The sequence below is a fragment of the Aedes aegypti genome, chromosome 1 (assembly GCF_002204515.2).
Source record: "Aedes aegypti strain LVP_AGWG chromosome 1, AaegL5.0 Primary Assembly, whole genome shotgun sequence".
Classification (NCBI taxonomy): domain Eukaryota; kingdom Metazoa; phylum Arthropoda; class Insecta; order Diptera; family Culicidae; genus Aedes; species Aedes aegypti.
The window spans coordinates 136,919,007-136,944,520 of NC_035107.1; the positions used below are offsets into that span (position 1 = coordinate 136,919,007).

A 25,514-nucleotide genomic window follows, 5' to 3' on the forward strand; every position below is an offset into this window, starting at 1 on the left:
ATTTTACAATATCACCTTAGGATCTGGAAATATATTCGGTATAAAGGCATTTGTTCAACCAATAATGGATTTTCAAGCCGAATATTTCAGCAGATAAAAAACTTTCTTGAAAACTTGAAAACCAACTTGAACGGTTCAGCTGAACAGCGTCTATTCCAACTCGTTCTACATTGTTTCTTTAGCCCATTCTTACCAGAAACTCAGAGGCCAAGCTTCTTCAAAAGCTTTTACAATTTTAGAACGTTATAGTATGAACCGTATCATCTAAATCACTTGGATGTTTAATGAACGGACAATATCCATGCAATTTTATCACAAATAATTCAATATTGAGTTCGGTGAAGTTACATGCAAATGAACACTTTCAAAAAGATGTAACAATGGTCAGATAATGATTCCACTTCTTATACGTGGTAATTTGTCAACTCGTGACTGATTCTGTTAGAGCAGAGCATTATGTGTAACACTTCTCTTCTCTTGTAAATACCAAGAAGGATGGACGATTGCCTATATGAAGTAATCCAAGATCTGTCCTACTTAAGTATTCCATCAGACTGGAGTTTCTCAGCTGTCTCAAATGATGTGGCGAGCATTAGAAGGTCACCTGTGTCCAACTCGTAAAGATCATCGACCGGTGGACCGTTATTTGATGTTGTTGAGTAGTTCAGCTTTTACTACTACGACTATTGGAACCCCTAAAGAGAGATAATCATCGGCTTTTACTTATGTGTTATCATAACTACATAATCCCGCAAATAAAACGACATATTTTCGTGTACAGAGCTACTTTTATTTACATGTTTACCTAAAGTAATAACATCGTTGGCAATCTGGGCTTACAATAATTTGTAAGATTTCGGCTTCAAATCACCTACTGTTCTAAGTTTAGTCACACAATTTGGTTTATGCAACAAAGGAAACCTGCTTCAATGAGATCTATCTGTGTTACCTGTTAGCAATGAATTCCTCATTTTGAAAAGCAGCTGCGGCGGTGCTATTTAATGAATGAACGTTTTTACAGTGCGTTTACAGCCGTTTGAAAAGTTTTGGGAGTGGAGGAATTGTGTAATGTGCAATGTCCAATATTTGGAAGTGAAATTAATTTACAAAAGATAATGTTTCAGGAGAAAGTAGAATGATCTAGGTCGACGTAAGAATGAAATGATCGACTTTTCAACTATGAAGTGCAATCCATTTAAAACTTTTGTGTTGTCTTTAAATAAGAACTCGTTAATTCTAGATAGGAATCATTCAACAATGCTTCTACGGAAGCATCAAATTACACAAAAATAAAACACTGCGGCGTATTAAGATTCATGGTGAACATGGTAACTACAGATGCGTAACAACAATGTCCTCTTCGAGCTCATCCTTCTCGTCGTCTTCCTCGATCTCTTTGCGCTCGGCTTCGGTCTGCTGCTGCTTTGGTGTGTCCTCCAGCTTCTTGAGGCGACGTTCCTGCAAATGAAGAATAGTGAGTTAATAATACATAGGTTTCGATTTTTTTTTAACATGGACTCGGAAGTTTTTTGATAGAAATGATGAATTTCTCTTACCTTATTTAGGTGTCGGATTTCTACAATGGCATATCCAACCATTCCGAGGGCCAAAACTGCGAACAGGATGTAGAGCTTCATCCGTGCGCACAGTTGGGTAGAGTAGGCGTAAGCAATCACAAATCCAGCCGATTCCCACAGTCGGTAGTTGGAGAAGGCGGCTTCCTTGTTTCGTCGGAACAGAGCTCCGTAGATACCTTGAGGAAAACGAAATACAATGAGCAACTTTTTAACGAATTTAAGTGAAAGGAGTAATTACCATTGATTTGAGTTTGCCATACGGCATCTCCAACTCCCCACAATCCAGAAATGGCGAAGAAGACCAACGCGTGATCTGGATGCGGCTTCCAGAACAAACAATAGATGATGACTCCACCATGGACGAGAGCACCTGTCGAATCATAATGAATTAGAAACCATTCCAAAGAATATGAATTTCAACACTTACCCAGTAGAATAATCGGAATACGTCCGATATACTTCATGATCGATCCAAAGATAATGGAACAGATAGCGTTGACCACTCCGAAGCAGATCATGACGTATCCGATCTGGTGAATTCCCAGAGCACACGACACGTAAGCCTGGGTGAACTCGGCACCGATGAAGGCTTGTTCCATACCGATGAAAACGGTAATCAAAATCAGAAGCTGCTGGTTGACCTTCTTGAGCTGCTTAAACGTAGCCGACAGAAGCTGTACTCCGGAAACTTCAATAGCGGAGATTGAACCACGGCGCTTCTCACCATATCTGGTAATTTTGGGAATAAATTATTGACTTTGTTTCATTTATTTAGACATCATGGTGTAATCTTACCGTGAAAGCGGATCCATGAACAATGCAATGATCACAACAGCAGCAATGATACAGGACAAATAGATGGCTGAGATTTCGAAAATTTCATTATCTGGCGGTCGTTGAAGGTTGGCGTTGTCGTCGGTTTCCACTACGCAGAAATTGGCACCACACTTGGCCAATGCCAAATCTCCCATCGAGGTTTCATTGTCGGAATGTACCGAACCACCTCCGTGAGCTCCGCTGGACAGCACTGTGGGTCAAAAAATTGATTAGTCAACTCCCAAATAATTCGGCTTCCAAAGTTCGGTCTAGATACTAACCCAGGCTGGAAATCAGGTTTCCCCACAATTCAGCGGTTTGCCAGGCCAGGAAGAAGAATCCGAAGAACCGTACGATGATTGCCTCCACCGATTGTTCCGTCAGCTTGGCGTAGACCTGACCCAACTGGGTCAAGTATGTAGCTTTACTGGCCCACATGGGCGCTGCACCCAGACCGACCAATATCCCGGCCGGTACCAACGTGTAGAACGTGGGATAGAACTGAGCAGCAATGTACGGAGCATAGCACAGCATGCTCACACAGAGAGTCCATTTGGCCGTTAGTTTCCTAATCACCAATGTGGGAAGGAATATGCAGGACACCACCAGGGCGGCGTAGATCGCACTAAGTGACACCGTTCCCAAGCCATCCTTGGCGTTGATCGATGACTGCAGGTTAGCAGTTCCCTGTTAGGGTGGAAAATGAAACAACATTAGGAAGTGTTCTTGATAGAATCGTCAAATCTGTCCAATATCGCATTCAGTGGTGAACTTGCCATGGGCGAAAAGTCAAGTTAGTAGAGATAAATAATAATAATAATAATAAATCTGTATAATACATTACCTGGAAGGCAGTAAACTGCACCATGAAAGCGAACGATACCGTGGTGATATTCTTCAAAATTCGCCATTTTTCACTTCTGTCCAAGGTGACCTTGTCTCGCAGGGAAACGGAGTCGTTCTGTGGAGGATAAAGAGTTTCGAGTCAATTAATTCAGTCAACGAGTGCCATAAAAACTGCAAACCTTGTCTGGATCAAATCCTCCGTGCATTTTGGATGGATTATTTGATTACATCTGTAATGGAGAAAATGAAGCGTGTTAAAAATCACTATATGGAGATAATGCTTCTAGTTTCAAATTAATGTTTAGATTTTATGTATCAAATGCATGACCTCTTTTTTTTGAATCCCCTCTCAATACCTTGATACCACTCTTATTTATAGTTTTCGCCATTAAGCCTTGCTGAAGACGCTCCTATTCCATTTCCTGCACAAGATCTGTTCAGGTACTAAATGTGATTGACTACTTTGTAGTCTACCACATACTTTCCATAACTCGATATTCCGTATCTCGATAACGAGTTAAAGGACCATTGTACTAAATGTTGGTCATGGCTTCCCCGCTGGTCCCTTTAGCCGCAACTGAGTTGCTTTTGTGTTCTCTAACTCGATGGTCTCTTCAATGTGAAAAATTTACTATAGTATCACTGTTTTTCGTTATCTATCAGCCAAGTTGTATTTGGGTTTGACTCGTACAGTTGTATTTAGATTTGAAAATCAAAAAATCCTTATATTTCACATTTTCTTCATATTATACAATCAACTCTCCATTACTCAATATCGCGTAAGAGAATCATAGAAAAGTTTATTTCCATGGCTACCTCGATGGCTCTTTGGATCGTATTTTCACTCGTTTTGTGTTTAAAAATTCGATATCTCCCTAAACGGAGTTACAGAGACTTTACTGCACTAATATTTTTCACTTAAATCTTAAAGATAATATTATTTCACGGTTGTCTACAAAAGAATTCCAAGTTTTCCACAAACTTCCATTGCCTAATGACTCATACTGTAGTGTTCTACCGTAAAGCATTATCCGCTTAGTCGCTTTCCTCGCAAGCCTACCTTGTTGCTTGACCTCCTAATCCCGCTGTGTTGCTTTGCAACCCGGCGTCCAATGTGCTTTGTTTTAGAAACGAAATAACCGAAATCACAGCCAAATGCGTCTTCATTTGTCTTCAGCGTCCAATTACCAACTGACCTTCCCGACCGAAATGTTCCTCAACATATAGCTACTTTCTCAGATACCTCCCAACTTGAGCCGTGTACTTCCCAAGTCATACAAAGTCGTTAGAAACGAGTTACCCAATTCACCACGCACCTGACCCGGTCGGAACTTTCCGTCGCTCCGTTTTCAGTCCGTTCCCGGTTCGGTTTTCGGACAAGACGAGCCCTCGCCAGTCCAATCCAAAGAGAACTGAACCATTCCGCAGAGAACTGTGCTCATCCGTGCTTTCTTTTACCTGACAAAATTGACGGAGTAGGCTTAGCCGTAATAATTGTGGCGACCTTTTTACGCTCAAAACAACACGTGCCGATTACTTGTCTGAGTTCAATGGATTATGTCTGCTGATTAGGCAGCCTGGCCCGGCGTTTCAACAACTATTCGGATCTAATAATTCATTCTGAAAATATATCAGAACACAGTGCAAATTGAGAAGACATCCTGCATTTGCCTATCGGTTTTCATCCTGCACATGAAGATTATGCAGTACCGTATTGGAAATTAATGGCAGGCGTCTTAATAATTCAAAACAACAAAAATATAATTTTGTTCCATGTTTAGGAATCACATGAAAAAATGTTTGTGAAGAATAATTAGATCTACATCTGATAATTTTCTATTAAAAGTAACTGACGATTAATCGCCTCGTGAATATTTTAACGAGATAACTCGGAATTCAAAATTTAGGGTAGGCAACGTGAACTTCAAAACGTTAAAACCTTATAACAATTGAAAATTTGATAGTTTCCAAAAGCGGAGATTTACCACAGAGAATATAATTAGAACTATAATTAGTAAAAAAGAGACTTTTGTTTTGGACACATTGAACTTTTGTGTTCTAGTTGTAGCATTTAGGTGACGACAAAAATAGGACAACATTCAACAGACATGTAGCTACTTACTTATAAGTTCAATTCAAACTTGTAACATTGGGTTCGGAATAACGAGAGAATGTGAGAATGTGTCCGAATGTTTAAGTGAATAGTGAACAGCTTTCAGTCGACAGGAAGATTAATGAATCAAGTAGTTTATTTTCAAAAAAATACATGAACTATTTCTTCATTTTTTTTTTTGCAAAAAAACACCTTGGTACTTTCAAATTATGATCAGGATATAAATTGTTTTTGCTAAGTTGCTTTATAACCATTAGTAGAAGACTTATCAGCTTTATTCCTATTGCGAAACATTCCCAGTTCTTCCGACATAATGTGTCCAAATGTGTCAATTCTGACCCATTTCAAAATCAGTTAGAAATAATTTTACCTGTTTTTTTTTTGGAAATTTGTAATATCACTCTTGTGAAAAAGTTTAATGTCACTTAAAAATACATACAAATGTTTTTTGTCCATATATCCAAACATCCTGGAACAGAGTAAGCTACAATTTTTTTCTAATTGTAGGGTAACCAATATATTTTGGACCCCTATATATTTTGGCCCCTTGGGCCATTTTCCTGCAAATTTCCCAGTTTACATCGAAAGACCAACTCAATTCGCATGCCATTTGGAAAGATAGGACTATTCCGCACTTGCATCAACTGTTTGTACAAAGGAAATGTGTTTACATTATATGAAATTCAATTAATTTAATCGGTTCACCAATGCAACCGTTACAACACGTTACACGCAGAAATTGAAGCCGTCAGAAATTTTTCAAATGTAAACAAAAACTTTTTTCAAAATTCTGAACTAAGAGCGTAGAATTTCTTCGGTTTTCCATTGTCAATCGATTGATTAGACTATGGGCGAGCATATTATACAACCAGTGTCGTGGGCTTTGTCGCCAAACGATAAAAAATGCCGGGGGTCCAAAATATATACTTTGAGGGTCCAAAATGTATTGGTATGTTCAAAATAATGAAAAACAGTGCTTCACAATTCAATTATTTATGACGTTTTTTAGATCCTTCATGACCGTATGAGCATTTAAATCTTGTAGAGGAAGTTTTTCTCTACATTTTGGCATGTTCTTTGACTTGGTTACGCTGTGCAATTAATTAATTGGGACAAAAAACTGAAAACACTTCCTTAGGGGGTCCAAAATACGACCGTTACCCTATTCGTTGAAACATTGACAAATATTTTTTTGTTCGGGAGCTCTATTAAAATTACATTACACGAAGAAAAAAGTGATTCTTAAATCATGATTTACAAGTCATGAAATTCCTAAATTGGTTAGGTCATGATATCAGGACTATAATTAATGTTTTCCGGAGTCTTCAATTCGTATCGATCACCCACAATTGGGAAACGACTGTTTATTTTGATCTTAATCGCTAACAGTTGGCGCCAGCGGCTAAAAGTACGGTGGTAGGTCATTTGGCATAAAGTCGTTTGGCATAAAGCCGTTTGGCATAAAGTCGTTTGGCATAATGGTCATTTGGCATAAAGTCGTTTGGCATTACGGTCGTTTGGCATAATGGTCGTTTGGCATAATAGTCGTTTGGCATAATGAGTCTGAAAACAAGAATTTCTTAAGATGGAGTTAGTTTGTTAGTTTTGGAGTCAATTGAAACAAAATAACACACTATTCAACAATCATATGCTCTTGAATAAACTTTAGCATATTAGGAAAGTTATTACTAATAGTTTTTTATTATTTATCCAGAAATTACCCTTCTTTCAAATATTAATGCTTCTCTTGAGTTTCGCTATTGGAATATTTTTTTTTGCACTGAAGATTCGATGTATTTAGCACAAATTTACCCTTCTTTGAAACATTCTATGTTTTTTCTTCGAAACATGATGGAACCATAATCATAGGTATAAAGAGTGTTGGTTTAAAATTTTAATAAATTTCACCTTTTTTTATACATAGGCAGTTCTTTGGAGCTATATTTGTTCCCAATTGACAGAAGGGCGGCAATCGATAACATTGATCTGCTCAAGTCATTGACGAAAAGAGAAATCGATTACTGCAGTTACTTCGGAGGGTTGTGCTACTTTTCTCCGAATGTCGTTTCCCTGAACGCCAGTTCCCCGAATGCCAGTTCCCTGAATATCCCGTTTCCCCGATTAGCCCACGCCCCGAAAAGTTTTTGCAACTCCTAATTGTCGTAACTTTATACATTTAAGGGTGGTGAACGAACTAGCCATCTAATATACACCCTTCTTTTTTTATTGGCGGTTCTTTCGAGTTTTACCGTCCTCAGCATTTTTGCTACATGTGCATAGCTAATAAAAACATAATACCTCCTTCTTTTGATTGCTTATCGTTCTTTTTCGTTCACTATCCAGCCACTGAAGACTATTATAGGTTCTATTCAAATTGTACCACTTTTCGGGGAAACCGGTCATTCGGGGAACTGGCAGTCGGGGAACCGATGATTCTGAAGGCAATTTTTCATGTCTTTTCGTTGTATTATTCCGCGATTAATTTTGGCGTCTTCTTCTATATTTAATCATAAATGTTGCCTTCTTTGAAAAAGAGGCTGCTCTTTATATTTATACTGTTTTAAATTTTTATTCATTGGTAAAGCTAAATGGTAACCTTTTTTTATATTTTGCTGTATTATCAATTCTTGCAAGACGTGCTGTAAGAATGATAATTACTTAAGAACCTGCCAATAATCAACATATTTTTATTCTTGCGAACACATGATCTCTTTTCCCTTCTTTCGATGATAGACGGTGTTTTTGACGTACACTTCCGAAATTAAAAATAATATTGAATCGTTCAAATGTTTTGCCACACATATTTTTTAAATGTGTTGTTCATTTGAGTTATGCTGTGGAAAAACTTTTTTTGCGTTAGTGCCTCAAACATTTTAAACGAAAAATTATCTGCTCTCGTATAAAGGCCATTTTTGCATTATGCTGTAATAATAGGTCTTTGGATTAGAGCTTTAAATATTTTGCAAATAAATTTTAAGCTTTTGTCAAAAACTCTAATCGATGAACTAGCAACACGGCCAGGCTAGCAACAAAGTGTCCTGTTGCAATCCAACTCAGCGACGTGAAAGTAGGCCAAAACGACCAATGAGAAGTGGTCTTTTTTGACAGACAATTGGTTTCGTTTTTGTACTTTGACCTGTCACGTCTTGTCTTAGCAACACAGATCACATTTCTCTCGCTGGCCGTCAAGCGGCGACATTAATGTGTGTATTCCACTCACTGATCGCGCTACGCTGGATTCTCAAATTTCAAACACAAGTGCTTGCACGAATAGTAGCCGAGAAGTGTCAAAGCGTTTGGAAAATAATGAAAAACGTAAATTACTTGCAGTGGTTCATTTTGCCGTGTTCCTGAGTCGTTTGAGGCTAGCCGCCTGCGAAAATGGTCAATTTATCTCAGTCATTATGTGATACTGACAAAGGATGAATGTGCCCCCCCAAGCCCGGTCCTCCGTGCGACGTCTTCTGGTAACTGGACGTTTTTTTTTGAGAAGGGGATGGGAATCTAACCTATGACCATCCGTTTATGAAGCGAATGTATAATAGACTGGCCCAGCTCAGTATGGTAGAAAAATAAAGATGTATAATTCCACGGGGCACCCCCCAGGATTATTCCTTAGGGTTAGAGGAAGACTTCCTGAAAATTTCAGCTCATTTGGTCGTTCCATGAGCTGGCGCAATTGAATTGAAGTTAATATGGGAATATCAGCTCAAACATATGGGAAATAGAACATCATCTCATGTTCGGGTCAGGAAAATTGATGATCGCGTTCAATTGAACTCAGATTGTCAAAAACACTACTTGATACCATAGTGAACAATATTGTAGAAGGTTGTATGATGATTAGAATTGAGAAAGTTGGTTTTTTAGCTAACTGAAGTAGATTTGCAATACTGCTTAGTATTTTTGCAACATTGCTGGGTGGTAGCCACTAAGCGAATCATAGCCACCTATGACGTTGGGCGAGCTGCGGTAAAAGGTGCATGCATATAAGTGATTGTACGGGAGTATTGATCTTAGCCTCACTTTCAACAACTGAAAGGTTAATGAAAATGGGCTTAAATCCAGGTACAACCTTCTGCAACTATGTTCATTAGGGTTTCAACTAGTGAATTTGTCATTCTGGGCTCAATTGAACGCGAACATCTAGTATACGGAACGAAACAGTAACATGGGGTCAATTTTCAATATATTTGAAACGTATATTCCATACAATTTTCGAATTGAATGCGCCAGCTGGGGGAGCAACCAAATGAGTTGAAATTTTCAGAGAGCATTTTTCTTACCCTGTGGCACATATCTAGGGGGTGCCCCGTCGAGTTTTACAACTTTTTTGTTTAAGGGCCAGTCTAATGTTGATAGAGTATTGATGGGCTACATATAGACACATTATTTTAATTTTTATATTTTTTCCTCAATATTCTGCGGATTCTATAGCTTATCATAAATCTAAACCCGTACACTTAACAGAATTTAATTGAATTTAGTTTCTAATTTTTTAGAAGCATTTGAAAATTGACTTCCTATGCTTTGCCATGTAAAGAAATCGCAGCTTCACGCATAGGATCAACTGTGGTAATTGCCTCCGTCATCGCGAATACCTTCTCGGTGTGAGAATAAAAGAGTAGAAGAGAGTAGTAGATGTTAAGTACAGATTAGTTGAAAATAGAATATGTATCGGTAAAGAAGATAAAGATGAACTATGATTCTGGCATTTAATTTGAATAATTTACAAAAATTGAAGGCAATAATACATTCTCGTGAAAAATGTATGGCTTGATGCAAAATAAAAGTATTTATATCTACTATGGGTCATATAATCAACGAATAAAAAATACTAGTATTACCAGTTTACCATAATTAACAGTGAAGAAAAATAAACAAATTATATATAAAACAAGTATTAACGATCATGTGTTTGGATACTTATGTCTTTTTCGTTTTAAGGAACTGGAATTATTCAAAATAGTTTACTAAAATCGAAGATTTGGCAACATTGTTTCAATTTTTTATTATCTATTATTATTTTTACTCCTAATCAGTCCATAAGAATAGGGGGGTCCGTAGCCTTGAGGTAACGCTTTCGCTTCATAAGCGGAAGGTCATGGATTCAATTCCCAGCCCCTCCAAAAAAAAAAAATAACCCGTCCAGCCACCAGAAGACGCCGCACGGAGGACCGTGCTTAGGGGAACACATTCATCCTCCGTCAGTATCAGATGGTGACTGAGACAAACTGACCCACTTCGCAGGCAGCTAGCCTCAAACGACTCAGGAACACGGCAAAACGAACCACCGCAAGAGCAATTGACTATGGCTTATGGAAATCGATTGGACCAACAGCAGAGCACTCTCCTACCTGCTCGGTGTGAGAGCAAAAGAGCAGAAGAGAGTGAAAGCAGATGTAAATATAGATTAGCTAAAAATAGAACTGTATCGGTAAGGAAGATACAGATAAACTGATTCCGGCACAGTAGTGGCCACGAGCACGGAGTGCCTTAAAAAAAAAAAAAAAAAAAAAAAAAAAAAAAAAAAAAAAAAAAAAAAAAAAAGTCCATAAGAATAAAGGTTTTCGTACAATTATCACTCACGGGGTGGTCTCATGGTCCAGGGGCAATTCAACCGAGTGAATGAACGTTTTTGATAATTTCAGTGAAATCCGTGGTTCGATTACGCGTTTGTTCTTATTTTGTATTCATTTCGTATATAATGATCCCTTTACTATCCTTGTTATCTTAGTGCCCTTTAATTATTCAAAACAATAATCGTAAAAGTTGCACAGTTCGCAATCGCTTCAAATATCGAGCACTTGAAAAGGAACAAACGAGGCGCTAAAACAATTCACCATTATAACAGTACCGCCCATAGCGAAACAATCGAAACAAGATAAAGCTTTCCGCAGCATAACGCCATCAAAAGCAAGCGTCAAAAATCGTATTAATCTTAGAACTTTTTGCCCACCTGGTACAAATTGCCCCTAATCGTAAGCAATAATTTTCGCATACGGGCAAGTGTCATCATTCGCCCCCTTATACGTACGCCGCTTACCGGTTGCGCATCATCTTTTCAATCGGAAGGTAGCTAGCTGGAAGACGGGGGGCCGAACGTCGTTCAAGACTGTTCCATTATTTTGTCATAAACAAAAGTTTGTCCCACGCTTTTTACGTCTCACCGCACCGACCGACGCAACCACCCATCAGAGCCGGCCGGTTGCAATATGTTAGTATCGTACCGTAATTCGGGGTGTAGTTGATCAGTGGGTAGTAGTTGACCCCTCAGGTAGCCACGTGTAGAGACTGCGTGGAGGCCTGAGTGAAAGAGTAAAAGTTTATGAGTAGTCGAACGTCCATGTCGGAATCAAAACTGTTCATTGGCAGAAATTGAATTTTCGTTCACATGAACCACATAGAAAAGAAAGCTGATTGTGCAGCTCCTAGTTGCTTTGGCAGGATTTTGGTCCAGTTTGAAAATTGGTATGCCTTTGAAATTTTTCATTTGTCGATAAAATATGCCAACTAAAAATATATGTTAAATATAGCGACCATGAATAATAATTTAGTTCTCTTGATGAGGATGTAAAAATTCCATCTTGGCCATGGACTTTTTTGAACTCTCGTGCTTTTCAATAATAGTTTTCACTTCTTCCAAATCAGTCCCCGAAGAATAGTCGAAAACGTTCTATTGATTGAGAATGCTTTCAAAATCTTCAGTAGCTTGACTCTCGTAGGACTTTTGTGACTTTACTCAACAATTTACAAAAATTGATCAACTCCCACTCCATTTGACGGTAAAGGCGACAATAGGGTTCCTCTTATTTGCAGGAACAAAACACACGAACAATCGTCATATGTTGGGAACATTACCCCTTCGGATCGGTTATCACGTGCATTGCTTATGTATACTACCGGAAATGTTAATTATACATGATACTACTGCCTGGCCGCGGAGACAATACATCTATCACATTGACAGTGCAATGTAAATCAACCGGTAGCGGGAAAAGAGTGCAGTCTCAGAATAAAACGCCAAACATGAGTGAATTTCCATATCACGGGCTGCCATCATTTTTTTTTTTTTGTTGATGCGGGTCCATTGTGGATGCTTATATGCAACGTGGTATGGATATTCATTGAGAAAAATCTCGGCGGCTCGCGTGATCTGCGATCAGCACTTGTCATACAAACGATGGATGTGTGGCTAACTGCTGGAACATCAAACTGAACTGATAACGTGAATCATGATTCGAGAAGTAAATCGCACGACGACGGTGAAATGTTCTGCCCCATTTGCAATCGATCCATTCAGCTAGTTTGGCTAGGGCTTGTTTCCGTTAGTCGGAAGCATTGTTGAACATTCGCACTTATCGCACTGATTGCCATTAGTGGAGTGGTCATCTACTTGACCTGCACTGTGGGATGTGTCATTTCTTAGTAAGGGAATTCCCAATGATGTGAATGATTGCTTTTCAAAGCTTTTCATTCAGATTAAACTTGAGGGAAAAATTCACAAGACAGTTGGCGAACAGAAAAAAACTTTTGAAGTGACCTCCCACAACATACATCAAGAGCTCTTGAAAAATGCACTTCAAATAAAATTGAAGATCTCCCTTGAAAACTGTTTGAGAGAAGAAGTTTGCGCCGATACTCATATAACAGTCACATAACAGTCATGACTCTATGGAATACCCCGAAACTTCAACATTTACATCATGCAAAGTTTGGTCATATAGAGACTCCAGGAATGTTGTACAGATTGGCATGCTTCCTTAGAAAAGCTGATTTGAATCTGGGAGGGAGGCACCGATACTACACACGAAATATAGAACAATGTTTGTTTGAACTGCAAGATAACTCCAGCTTGCCAACAACAATCAAGGCAGGCTTGGGGAAAATCGCTAGTTTTCTTTTGTTGTGTACTTTCAATTTTTCCTGACAAACATGGAAAAAGGGCCACAGTTTTCTATGCACTAAATATTCATTTTTATTGGAAAAAGTAAAACGATGCGTTTTTCAATGCTTTATATTCAATCCGATTGAAAGGTGCTCACGTGACATTACTTGCATTGTGTGCATGAATTGATTTTCATTCGATTTTTGTCACTTTTGATGAAATGCGAAAATGTGTTTTAATCAGTTACGCGCTTTTTCCATGTTAGTCCAATGTTTGAGATCTGGGCTCACAGTGACAATTCGTGACAGCGGAATCCCGGCTCACTATGACGTACAGAAATTTTGTATTGGTTTCTCCCTCCCAGATTTGAATTAGCCTGTCACTCGACACTTAACGTGCACTCGACACTGATTCTGTAAGTCGTTGACGAAATAAACTTATTTATCTGTCACAAGATAAGCATCATATTAGAATAAAACGGAATTTGTTTCTTAATACTTGTGATTTTTAATAGTCTAATCTTGTTCCTTTTTTTCTGTGCAGAATTAGGTATAAAATGAAGTGAAGTGTTGACATTTTATTGGTCAAAACAAGATGAGAGGATCTCATATGTTACTGACCTGGCCTTTTTTCATAAGAACAGCCCCATACCTATAAGAGAAATATCATATGAAATGCTTGCAGTTATGATGTCAGTAATCACTTAATTAAAACATGAATCTAAGGAACGATCCAAAGCATAGAAGAAGATACTTTCTTTTCGATGCAAATTTTGCCAGGAGCTTATTGGGCACCGTTGATTACATCCAGCATACATTAGAGACGTGGTAAGCTCTGTATTACAGTACCGTTGACGTTTTAAGCTCTCACTAACTTTGGGTAATAGCTTATTCGGGGTAACGGGGAGGAGCCAACATTCATTTGTGCTGGCGGCAGTGCGCATCGTACCTTCGTGCTGTGCGTACACGAATTCTCTCTGCTCTTGGAAGTTTTCTTAAAAACTACCTAAAGCAATAAAACAGTGGGGGGACGGACCTGGTGTAGGGGTTAGAACACACGCCTCTCACGCCGAGGACCTGGGATCGAATCCCATCCCGAGATAGTCACTAAAAAATCTCAGTAGTGACAACTTCCTTCGGAAGGGAAGTAAAGCCGTTGGTCCCGAGATGAACTTAGCCCAGGGCTAAAAATCTCGTTTATAAAGATAGAAAAAAAAACAGTATTTTTTAGTGCTACATAAACAGTACTTTTCAGTGCTAAAATTAAAAACGTTACTTTTCAGTGCTACTAAAACAGTACTTTTCAGTACTATTTTTTCTACTATTGATCCCTTTTCGATCCTTGTTTGGACCCGTGCCTTCGATTTTTTTCGTTGGACCCGTTGGCGAAAGCTAGCGGTGGTAATCCTTCTTGGACACCGTCTTGGGAAAAAAAACCTCTCGAAGGTCACGTTTTCTTTCGTTTATTAACTAAACATGGTTTCAAAAACTAACAAAAGGAAGGGTGAATCTCTGAATTCAAAACTTCCTTCCAAAAAAGTTGGATTTAAAACTGTCACTATACGTGGCAAGAATGGAAAAATTCCTCGGGGTTTCTTCTAGAAATCCCTCCGAAATTATTATTTTAATCCTTCTGATATTTCACCCGAAATCCTTCAGTATATTCTTACAGAAATCACGATTTATTGTTTAAAGAAATCTGCCTGAGATATATTTAATATCTGGATTTTTTCCGGAAATCCCTTCGTAATTTGAGATTCTTGGGAATTTTTCTAAGATTTAAAAAAAAAACTCTGGTATTCTTCTGGAAATTCATAAGGAAGTGTTCTTGATTTTTTGTCGTGATTTATCAGCTAATTTCCTTGGAAATTTTCTGAGATCCTTGGCGGAGTCTTATGAAAATTCCTCTTGAGTTCAAATGGAAAACTCTCAAGAAAACTACCGGACCGCCCTCTGGAACTAAAATTAAATGGTCCCGTAAATTCCTTTTAAAATTATTCCGTAAATCTTTCTAGATTTCTTCAAGACATCGCAATTATTTCGGAAAATATTCACGAAATCTTCTGGATGTCTGTGAATCTTCTTTAAATATTCCAGGGCTTTTTGCGAAATAACTTCTTGGATTCTTTTGAATATCACTGTAAAAGTCATTCAAAATCCATTTTGAATTCTCATGGGATTGTTTCAGATACTTACGAAAATCCTTAAATAATTCCTTTAGAAAACTCTTTGATAGCATTTTAATGAAAAAAAATGTTTGTCTAAACTTTTTCACTGTGACTCGACCTGGGATTCTTCCGGAAAACCTTCAATAATCCCAAGGCAGTTTCCATAGGAGTTAGAGATAAGAGTCCTAGATATTTTTTCCTGAAGGTTCTTAATGCAATTTCCGGAAAAAAATACCAAAACGATTAACGGTTGAATCTCACGAAAACTTCCGATAGAATTCTTGAATGCTTGAATGCTATCCGGAAGAATTCCAGTCGTATTTCCAAATGAATCTGAGCAGATTTTACGGAAGAATCCCAGCGAGATTTCTTTAAAATTCCAGCAAAATTTCTAGAAGAATCTCTGATAGATATTTTGAAGCCTTTCAGCAGAATAACAGAAAGAAATCTGGGGGTATTTTAGAATAATTCCCTAAAGGCTCCTAAGAAAATGCTCAAAAGAATAATCAAAAATCAAGATTTTTTTTTGAAAAATTCAGGATGCTCCAGGATTCTAGAGGTCAAGCATGGGAAACACTCACTCAGTTTTTGTGTTTCCCTCACTCGCTTCCACGCACAGTCGGGAGCGAGAAAGTCGTTTCTCTAACCAAGCCGAACGTTTCAATTTCCAGTGCCCATTCTGCTTCTTCGGCGAACGCCAAGCGAAACAAAAAACGGCAACTGATTGAGTCGCTACCGATTCTAAAAGCCGAAGGCAACCGAATGCATACCGAATGATTTTTTACATTCTGATTCCGTTGGAGTGGCATTCGGATTTGAGTGCTGATGAGTGTGCACTGACTGGCAATCCACACCACGGAATGATTCAGTGAGTGGGAATCCGCTCACTCAGTTCAATGCATTCGGCGAATGGATGCTTAATGCTTTCACTCGTGCCTCGCAGATACAAGTGTATTGGTATTCACTTCTCTTCGTGTTCCTTCCGATTCTTGCTTTTACACAATCGGTTTTGACGCTTTCATGCTACACTCCACCCAGTACGATTCAGCTATCACTGAATGTTCGGTAGCAGCAGATTTTTTGCTATTTTTTATCGGTGGCGTTCGGGTGAGTGAATGAATTTTCCCATGCTTGCTAGAGGTAATTCGGGAAGAATTTCTGCAGAAATCCTAAAAAAAAATTAATATGAAGGATTTGAAGGATCCTCAGAGAGTTTACCGAAAGAATCCTAGAAGGTTTTCCGAAAGAATCCTAGTAAGATATGTGGAAGAATTCCAACAGGATTTTTGGAAGAGTCCCATAAGTATTTCAATAATATTGAAGCAAAAATCTCAGTGGCATTTCTAGAAGAATTTCTGAAAGATTTTTGGAAGCATCCTCGAAAGTATTCTAAAAGTATTTCCGAAAGCATCTCAGGTGATTTCCGGAAGAATACCAGAGGCATTCTCATAAGAATTCCAGAAGTATTTCCAAAAAAAAATCCAGAGTTATTTTCGGAGGAATTCCCGACGTATTTCTAGTACATTTTTGACAAAATTTTCTAAAAAAAAACCAAAAGAATTGCATTAGGATTTTTGGTAGAATCTGCCTTAGTATTTCCGAAAGAATCTTCAAGAATTTCGAAGAATTTTTTTCCAGGATTTCAAAAGTATTTCTTAGAAAAAGTACCGGAATGATAACGATTTTTTTGGATGAATCTCAGAGATATGATCAAAAGTGTCATGGTTCATATTTGGAACCTTTTTTTTTTAAATTAAAGTTTAAGTATGATATAGTCGTTATATGAGCGAAAAAAAAGCTAAAGTAGTTTTAAGAACATCAAGGTTTTATTAAAAAGTTTAGGACCCTATTTATATCACCTCTACAATTTGATACCCGTATGGGGCTCGGCACAAAAATGTACCTCTTCCCTTCACTCTTTCATGAAATTTGTAAACAACAAGGCCAGTAAAAGTCAAAATCCCATACAAAACCAAAACAATGCAGAGGCCTATAGTTGATAACCTATAAGGGGCTCCGCGGCTACAGAAGCAAAGCCATGCTGAAGGTGTCTGGGTTCGATTCCCGATCGGTCCAGGAACTTTTCGTGATGGAAACTTTCTTGACTTCCCTGGGCATAGAGTATAATCGTACCGTAATCTGGGGGCAAATTGATCAGTGGGGTGAATTTGATCAAGTCGGTACCAAATAGCATTTCCTTTCAAGGATGCATAATACTTTCACAGATATTCAATGTTTTCTAGTTTATAGATGTCTAATGATGATTTCAAACTATTTTATTTTTATTATTTTTATTAATGTATTAACAATACTGTTGGAAATGTTGGTACTAAACAATCTGCTGGTGCTAAGCCTGCATCCAAACTTTGAGTGTTATAAATGTTGTGTAGGCTTCAGGGTGAACTGCTGAACTCATTTTTGAAATCGTATAGCATTACACGAATAATTTTTTGCTCATAAAACCGTTTATTGTTGAGTAACGTGCTTATTTCAAAGGAAATTGCATACATTTAGGCGTATTATGCAGATTTTCAAAGTTTAATTTCGCAATAAAATGATAATATAAGGTACCGTGGGGCAAGTGGGTAATGGAATTCGCATAGTTGAGATTCTTCAAATTCTAGAGACTTTAAATTGAAACAAATGAGGTCGTGTTTTTTTTTTTTTAGCTTGACTCCCACCAAATATAAGCAGCATGCTGAAATTGATTTTTATGAAAAATTGAAGAAAAAAATACAGAAAAAGTTTTTGAAAAATGTCTCCTTACTGTTCACTTGCCCCAAAAGTGGGGCAAGTGAAAAGTTTACCGTTTTGAACAATAAATTCAAAAACAAACAGTTTTATCCACGATTTAAATAAGCTTTAACATTTGTTAAGGCTTCCCAATGAACAATAACATAAGTAATATGTAAACAAAGAAAATGTTATTCTTTTCATTTGAATTTTCTTCTGTTCAGTTATGTTAGTTGAAATGATTCGACAACATTATAACTGCATCATTTCCAATGTTAGTTCTTACATTATAGGACAGCAATTCTCGATTACTTTTTCAAATCGACGTAAGTAACTTCCATACGGTTTTGAGAAAATTAATTCAGAAGAATCACAACCTGTCTTCTAAAACTGTTTTAAAATGAATCACCTTTTTAACATTTTTTCGACGTGTACATTTCTTAAATTTTGCATACAATGAGCTCGCGTTAAAAAACTATGGAGTTCCTATTATTTCATACAAGAATTTTATGACAAAATTATAAGCCGATTTATTCAGTCACTTGCGACGTTTTTCTACCAGTGTAAAATCGACTAAAGTAGTGTTTTGTTTTGATTCGGGGTTAAGTCACTTTGTCTCTCCATACAGCTGGTCGGCGAAAGTAGTGGTTAGGTTGCGAAAGTTGAAAATCTTACTTTCGTCGTTTTGTAAATCCGGAAATTAAACGTTCTTAAAGTGAAAAATCGAGTTGGTTCTGAGCGAAACCTGTACAATTTCGTCTGCGAAACACGTAGGATCGATAAAGCAAGTTTGTATACTTTTTCACTTGAGTCTGCATGAATACGTTTTCGAGAATTGCATTTCTGCTCTGTATAATTCCCACCGCTCGTTATTTGTTTTTGAGAAAGTCGGATATGACGTCGGATAAATCTTCGGGAGAAATCAAACGGAATCCTTCAATAACGTATTTAGAATCTTTTTTATGTGGATAGACCTATATCCCATTTTTATGTTTTGAACTAGCTTTACATAGACATTCCACGAGATTTCCGTGTGTTCTCTAATATTGCAACTTTTCAGTCAACGTCTTCCTTTTAATTGGCTGCCCGAAGTAGACATATTAATATTGTAATGTTTGGCAACATCTTTTAGAGAAGTTCCACGATTTCTAATAGCTTTTAACGCTTGAGTACAGTGTTTCTTGAATTATCAGCACGTTATGTTTTTCTATGATAATTGCGAACCATGTTTACTTATGGCTACTTAAAGAGAAAACACAAATTCAATCTCTAATGATAAACTTTTCACTAGCCCCACCTGATAAGAAAATTGACGGTGTTTAAATTTAGTTATTTTTAGGTCTACGTCGAATTAATTCTAAAACTTTTTTATTGCAGTTTGAAACTGTCACAGGGGACAACTAAGAAGTGGTACAGAAAATTTTTTTCCTCAACTTTTTTCCACTGAAAATATTAAAATAAGATTGTACGCCGCCAACTTGTTACGGAGTAACAGTTGACAGGTTAACAATTTTTCGCTCTATTATGCAATAATGGCTGAAAAATCTCAGAAATATCTTACCTTTCGTAATGTTCTCAATGGCCTCAAAGGTTTACGCATGAGTTCAAAACGTTATTTCACATATTCAGTGAAATATATCAATTGTTTTCACTTACACCATTTACCCACTTGCCCCGCGGTACCTTACACGAGTTATAAGAATTTTGACATCATTTTTGGATTCAGGACAACCAAATTAAGTAGATAGGGAAATTTTACATTCTAAAATGTTCTTTATTGTCTAGTGATCAATTTCACTCCAATGTGTCATTTTGAACTTTTGATATTAAAATAATTTTATGATATGTTAAATTTTATTTCATAAAAAATCGATTACATAAACTGATAGAGATCAATGAAGTACTGATTTTACCGAAATAAATTTGACAATATTTGAATTCCAAAGGATAACATTACAAAAAGTTGTGAAATAATGATCAATTTGCCTTACGGTACCTGCCACATGATTTACGAATGCGAAAATGGCAAGCTGAGAAGCAGGCTCTGTTCCAACTGGGAAGTATTGTCAGAAAGCAGAAGAATATGAATACTTCCGTCAGTACGCAACGCTTAACGGTCATCGCGTACTGCGTTTTCTGCTCATATGGCAACATTATCACGCTCCTGTTCCGTTGCAGCCATTCAGCACCTCGTAATAGGCGTTGCTCTGGGTGCCGTCAATGGACTCGTACCTGGGAGATCGTACAGCAGACGAACCTACCGTAGCGTAGCCTACTTGGGCAATCAAGATGCGTACTGTTTTGCAAACGGAATGGTAATGGCGCTTTCGGCTTATACCAAGGTCGAAGATGAAAGACCCCCTCTAGTCGTAAGTCACTATACGTCGATCGCTACCGGTATTGGACATAACCGAGCCCAGCTGAGTTCATTACAATATTTATTTTATTTTCTTCTTCCTGGTGTCACGTTTTAGCTGATATTGATCCTATTTCTCAGCTGTTTGCAGTTTTTGGCTGAGAGCCCACGTTCAAAAACAAAGGTAATGGCTGTATCTGCATTACTTACTTGATATAATCCTTAGACATTAGGCCACTTATCGGCGTGTAATAAATGGGATTCATAACAACAAATCTGAAGGCTATTCAACTGGAATTGCTCTTCTAGATAAAGAAAAAGTATTTGATAGTGTTTGGTATGAGGATGTGATCGTTAAAAATAATAAAAAAAAACAATGTTAAGAAATTCAAAGTTGAAAAAGTACAAATGCTGGATGAACTCCAAATCTAACAGACAGAAGTTAGAGCTGGTGTTCTTCAAGGCCACTATTGTACAAAATCTTACAAAATAGGCTAATTTCTGCCAAAAGACGAAGCCTGCATGTCATCTGTAGTAGATTGCAAGAGAGCTTGAAAATGATTTCTTCATATCTACAAAAAATGAAAAATTTCTAAGCCAAAGCGCATTATTTGAAATCTTTAACAAGACATGCGAGAGGGGTTTCAATACATTGGTCAGATGAAGTTAAGTACCTAGAGCTCATGCCCAATACAAAAATTAACTTTCAAAAATAACAGTTGAATTTCGCTCCACTTTCATTATTCCCATCTGCTCGGGAAGTAAAACGGTAAACCACAATATCGACAGTGCACAATCTTTCTCCCTATGGCGTACAAGTGAGCAGTCTGTATCACCAAAGTGGGGTCATTTCCGTACTGATTAGGTTATTCATTGCGCGTATCGCGCCGGGGTGGACACAAAACATGAGCTGCGTGCGGTGGAAACAAAAATAATAAAAGCTCGTTGTTACAGAAATCGGTTTGATTAGCAGTGGGTGATCAAGAGTTATTTCACATTCTGGGCACATTTCGCGCCGAGTCAATTACCGTTCTTTGTGCCCGCGCTCATCGCGTGCGGCATATCGTGACCTTTCTCAATGGGCAGATTTTTCCAGTTGGGGTAGTTAATGCGGGATGGCGATCAATTGTGTGAACTGTTTCGGTGTCTTGATATTTCGATTTGCAATATTTAAGGATAACACAATTTAAGGGAGAAATGTGAATTCAAGTTCTACCTGTGATCAAAATAGATGTTCAACACATAAAATTGTAGAGCTTCGCTTTGAATATCAATTAATACTGAAGCTAGCAGCTTACTTGTTATTCCGGTCCACTGTTCTTATATTATTTCATGCAGTTTTTGCTATTTGGAATAATGAAATACTTGCTACTTTTTTCCTCCTTCTTGGCGTTGTTTCCTCTCTGGGACAGAGCCAGCTTCTTAAATCATAAATGCTTTTATTCACCAAATGCATATTATGCTCACTATGTCCCACCTTCCCCTGAAGTAAATTTGTTCGTTTTTTACACATTTTGGCGGTAAAATAGTAGATTTTACTGGGTAATCTTAAATTTGATTGTTTACAATCTATTTTTTTACAGCATACGGCTATTTATTCGAAGTGTATACTATGCTTTGCAAGAAATATCTACGGAACGCGAATATCTGGAAGAGGTAAAAATATAATAGTAAAAAATGTTTAGCTTTACAAATGCATCAACATTGAATCTTTACATACCAAGCTAATGAACCAAGAAGGTCATCAAAAATCCAAGCCAAAGTAAAAGTTAAAAGTTGGAAGTTAAAAGCTAGAAGCTAGAAGCTGGGAGTTAGAAGCTAGAAGCTAGCAGCTAGTAGCTGGAAGCTAGAAGCTAGTAGCTGGAGGCTAGAAGCTAGAAACTAGAAGCAAGAAGCTAGTAGCTGGAAACTAGAAGCTGGAAGATGTAAGCTAGAAGCTAGAAGCTTGTAGCTGGAAACTGGAAGCTACAAGCTAGCAGCTAGCAGCTAGAAGCTGGAAGCTAGCAGCTAGAAGCTGAAAGCTAGAAGTTGGAAGCTAGCAGCTAGAAGCTGGAAGTTATAAGCTAGAAGCTTGTAGCTGGAAGCTGGACGCTAGAAGCTAGCAAAATTTGTAAACTGAGCTGATTTTTTTTTCTGTTCGGATGCGCCACTGCGACCAGTATTTAGATCTATTGTGGCATTACCCGTATCCTTAGTGTATAGTGCATGTCGCATTACTCCATTTCCATTGATAGGTAATGAAGCATCGATTTCTGTACAGTTCTTGTTTTGATTCCTCAGATTTTGATACAAATCGACTATGATGAAAAGGTCCCGCTATTTACACCCTTCATAGAAATTTACATCTCAGCGAAGGCGCGCCCCTTAGCAAACATAATCGATTAAATCTCTGAGAAACCAAATCGGTACTACTGATATTTGACCATGCAACGGAACTCTAGTCCCATCCTTGTTTCGCTTTTAGTTTAGTCCCAGAAAAATACTAGAAAAAAGGGGCTTTATGCTAGCAGCAAAACCGAATCAAGCTAAAAAATTTGTTTAGTAATCAGAATTCACGTGAGTCCTTGAATTACCAGTACTTACAGTCCTTGTTGAGTTAACACTCATGATTGTTATCCTGGCTTCAAGTGTAGTCTCGGGACTGGTCAACTCCGAGTCTTTAACCATATGCTAGGTAAAATAGATTAATTTTCAGAAGCTGTTGCCAGTAACAAGGACTTTGTACCGCGAATCCTTGAATTACCAGAACATATTACCCTAGCCCGACAAACAAGATGAGACTAGGGTTCAAATTGGTAGATCTTACCCCGTAACGCACCACGAAAAAGGTGATCTACCCGCGTTACGGGTAAACTGAGCTGATTAAAACAATTTCGATATTAAGCTAGTAGCTGGAAGCTAGAAGCTAGTAGCTGGAAGCTAGAAGCTAGTAGCTGGAAGCTGGAAGCTAGAAGCTAGCAGCAAAGCTGTAAGCTAGAAGCTAAAAACTAGCAGCTATAAGCTGGATGTTATAAGCTAGAAGCTAAAAGCTAGAAGCTTGTAGCTGGCAGCTGGACGCTAAAAGCTGAGTTAGAAGCTAGAAGCTAGAAGCTGGAAGCTAGAAACTAGAATCCAGAAGCTAGTAGCTGGAAGCTAGAAACTGGAAGCTGGAAGCTAGAAGCTAAAAGCTAGAAGCTTGTAGCTGGAAACTGGAAGCTAGAAGCTAAAAGCTAGAAGCTAAAAACTAGCAGCTAGAAGCTGGAAGCTAGCAGCTAGAAGCTGGAAGCTAGCAGCTAGAAGCTGGAAGTTATAAGCAAGAAGCTTGTAGCTGGAAGCTGGACGCTTGTAGCTAGAAGCTAGTTGCTGGAAGCTGGCAGCCAGAAGCTAGAAGCTAGTAGATGGAAGCTGGAAGCTAGAAGCCAGCAGCTGGAAACTAGAAGCCAGCTGGTGATGTATTGGCTTTTCAGTCTTGACAAAATTAAAAACTGTTATATTATTTTGAAGCTAGCAGCTGGAAGCTAGAAGCTGGAAGCTAGCAGCTAGAAGCTACCAGCTGGAAACTAGTAGCTAGAAGCTAGAAGCTAGAAGCTACTAGCTAGAAGCTAGAAGCTGGAAACTGTTAGTTGGAAGATGGAAGCTAGAATCAAGCAGCTAGAAGCTGGAAGCTAGAAGCTAGAGCTATTAGCAAGAAGCTAGCAGCTTGAAGATAGAAACTAGAAGCTAGAAGCTAGAAGCTAGTAGCTAGAAGCTAGAAGCTAAAAGCTAGAAACTTTAAGCTAGAAGCAAGAAACTAAAAGCTAGAAGCTAGAAACTGGAAGCTGAAGGCTAGAAGCTAAAACAAGATGCTAGACGCTAGAAGCTAGAAGCTTGAAGCTAGAATATAGGAGCTAGAAGATAGAAGATAAAAGATATATAGATATCAATAAAAACGAGAAAGTTTTCTTCACAGAAAAAAAGTACTGAATCTAGAATTGAATCGGAAAATTAAATCCCTGCTACTGGATTGGCTATCATAGGTTTTACCAACTAGACTAATTTGGTGCTGAAAATGCTTCAATTTCCTAATTCCCAAGTGAAGAAATCGTAGCATACGCACGCCAATTCACTTCATATATTTAGGCTAAAAATATGACCAAGATGTTCAATCAAGCGATTGAATACGATACGTTGATTATTGTAAGCCGAAAAATGTGTATTGCTATTCTAGGCTCACACCGAAAAAAAACAGTAGAGCCAAGCCGCATACTGCATTGTTGATTCAGGTGTTCCGTAAAACATTCACTCTGTTGGCTTATACACACTACCCACCGAAGGTATGGGATCGTTGCAATTCTGAGTATAGCAACAATTACTTAAATTTTCATTTTTATAATTGGCCAAGTTTGAAGGCCTCAAAATGGTATAGTTTGAAGGCCTGGATCTTGGTTTCTAGAGCTCAGATTGACCTGAAACTTTTACCGCAGCTGGAAGAAATGACTTGAAATTTGCTCAGATAAAGATGCACAGCTTTTCATATACAGACTTTGGAGTTATCATAAATCTTCAACTTTGAAAAAAAGGTGGAATTTTTTGATAGCAATAATTTTTAAATGGTCAAATTGTTAAATTAAAGACAATGCAACCTGTACCAAAATGATTTATTTGATAAATTTGTAGAACAATATTTTATTTTCTTTTTTTTTTCAATTTATTTCAGAATGAGAGTAATTCTGTGTTCCATAAAATAAAAGATTTTTGATTACTGAAAAGTTTCTGTTTGAAGTTTTATTTCCTGCAGAGTAAAATATTGCTAATTTATTAGCTGCGATAAAAACTTTATCTCAACCAGATCACTAGGAGCATAAAACCACGATCCAAACACCCAACTCGTCCATCTTATATGAAGAACTGTCAATGAGTACTTTATTCTGTTCAGTATTGTATTTAGATTATGTTAAACTTCTTGACAACTGCAGTATTCATTAGTTATGAGTGATATGATGTTCGATTCTTTACTTTCTATGGGTCGTGTATACTGTGTTACAATCCGTTTTTTTACT

The 25,514-nt window shown here is 37.8% G+C and overlaps 1 protein-coding gene across 1 annotated transcript in view; it reads right to left on the bottom strand.

Annotated features, from left to right (window-relative positions):
• Positions 1–768: 768 nt before the first annotated feature.
• Positions 769–25,514, bottom strand: part of LOC5564054 (UNC93-like protein) — a 49,005-nt gene continuing 24,259 nt past the window's right edge. Inside the window, exons 2-9 of the mRNA XM_001648331.2 lie at positions 3,419–3,469; positions 3,238–3,354; positions 2,675–3,080; positions 2,373–2,604; positions 2,005–2,306; positions 1,816–1,947; positions 1,557–1,753; positions 769–1,458 (exon numbers count right to left, since the gene is read on the bottom strand). Of these exons, the coding sequence (XP_001648381.1) occupies positions 1,333–1,458; positions 1,557–1,753; positions 1,816–1,947; positions 2,005–2,306; positions 2,373–2,604; positions 2,675–3,080; positions 3,238–3,354; positions 3,419–3,445 (1,539 nt within the window). The 5' untranslated portion in view covers positions 3,446–3,469 and the 3' untranslated portion in view covers positions 769–1,332. The remainder of the gene's footprint in view (positions 1,459–1,556; positions 1,754–1,815; positions 1,948–2,004; positions 2,307–2,372; positions 2,605–2,674; positions 3,081–3,237; positions 3,355–3,418; positions 3,470–25,514) is intronic.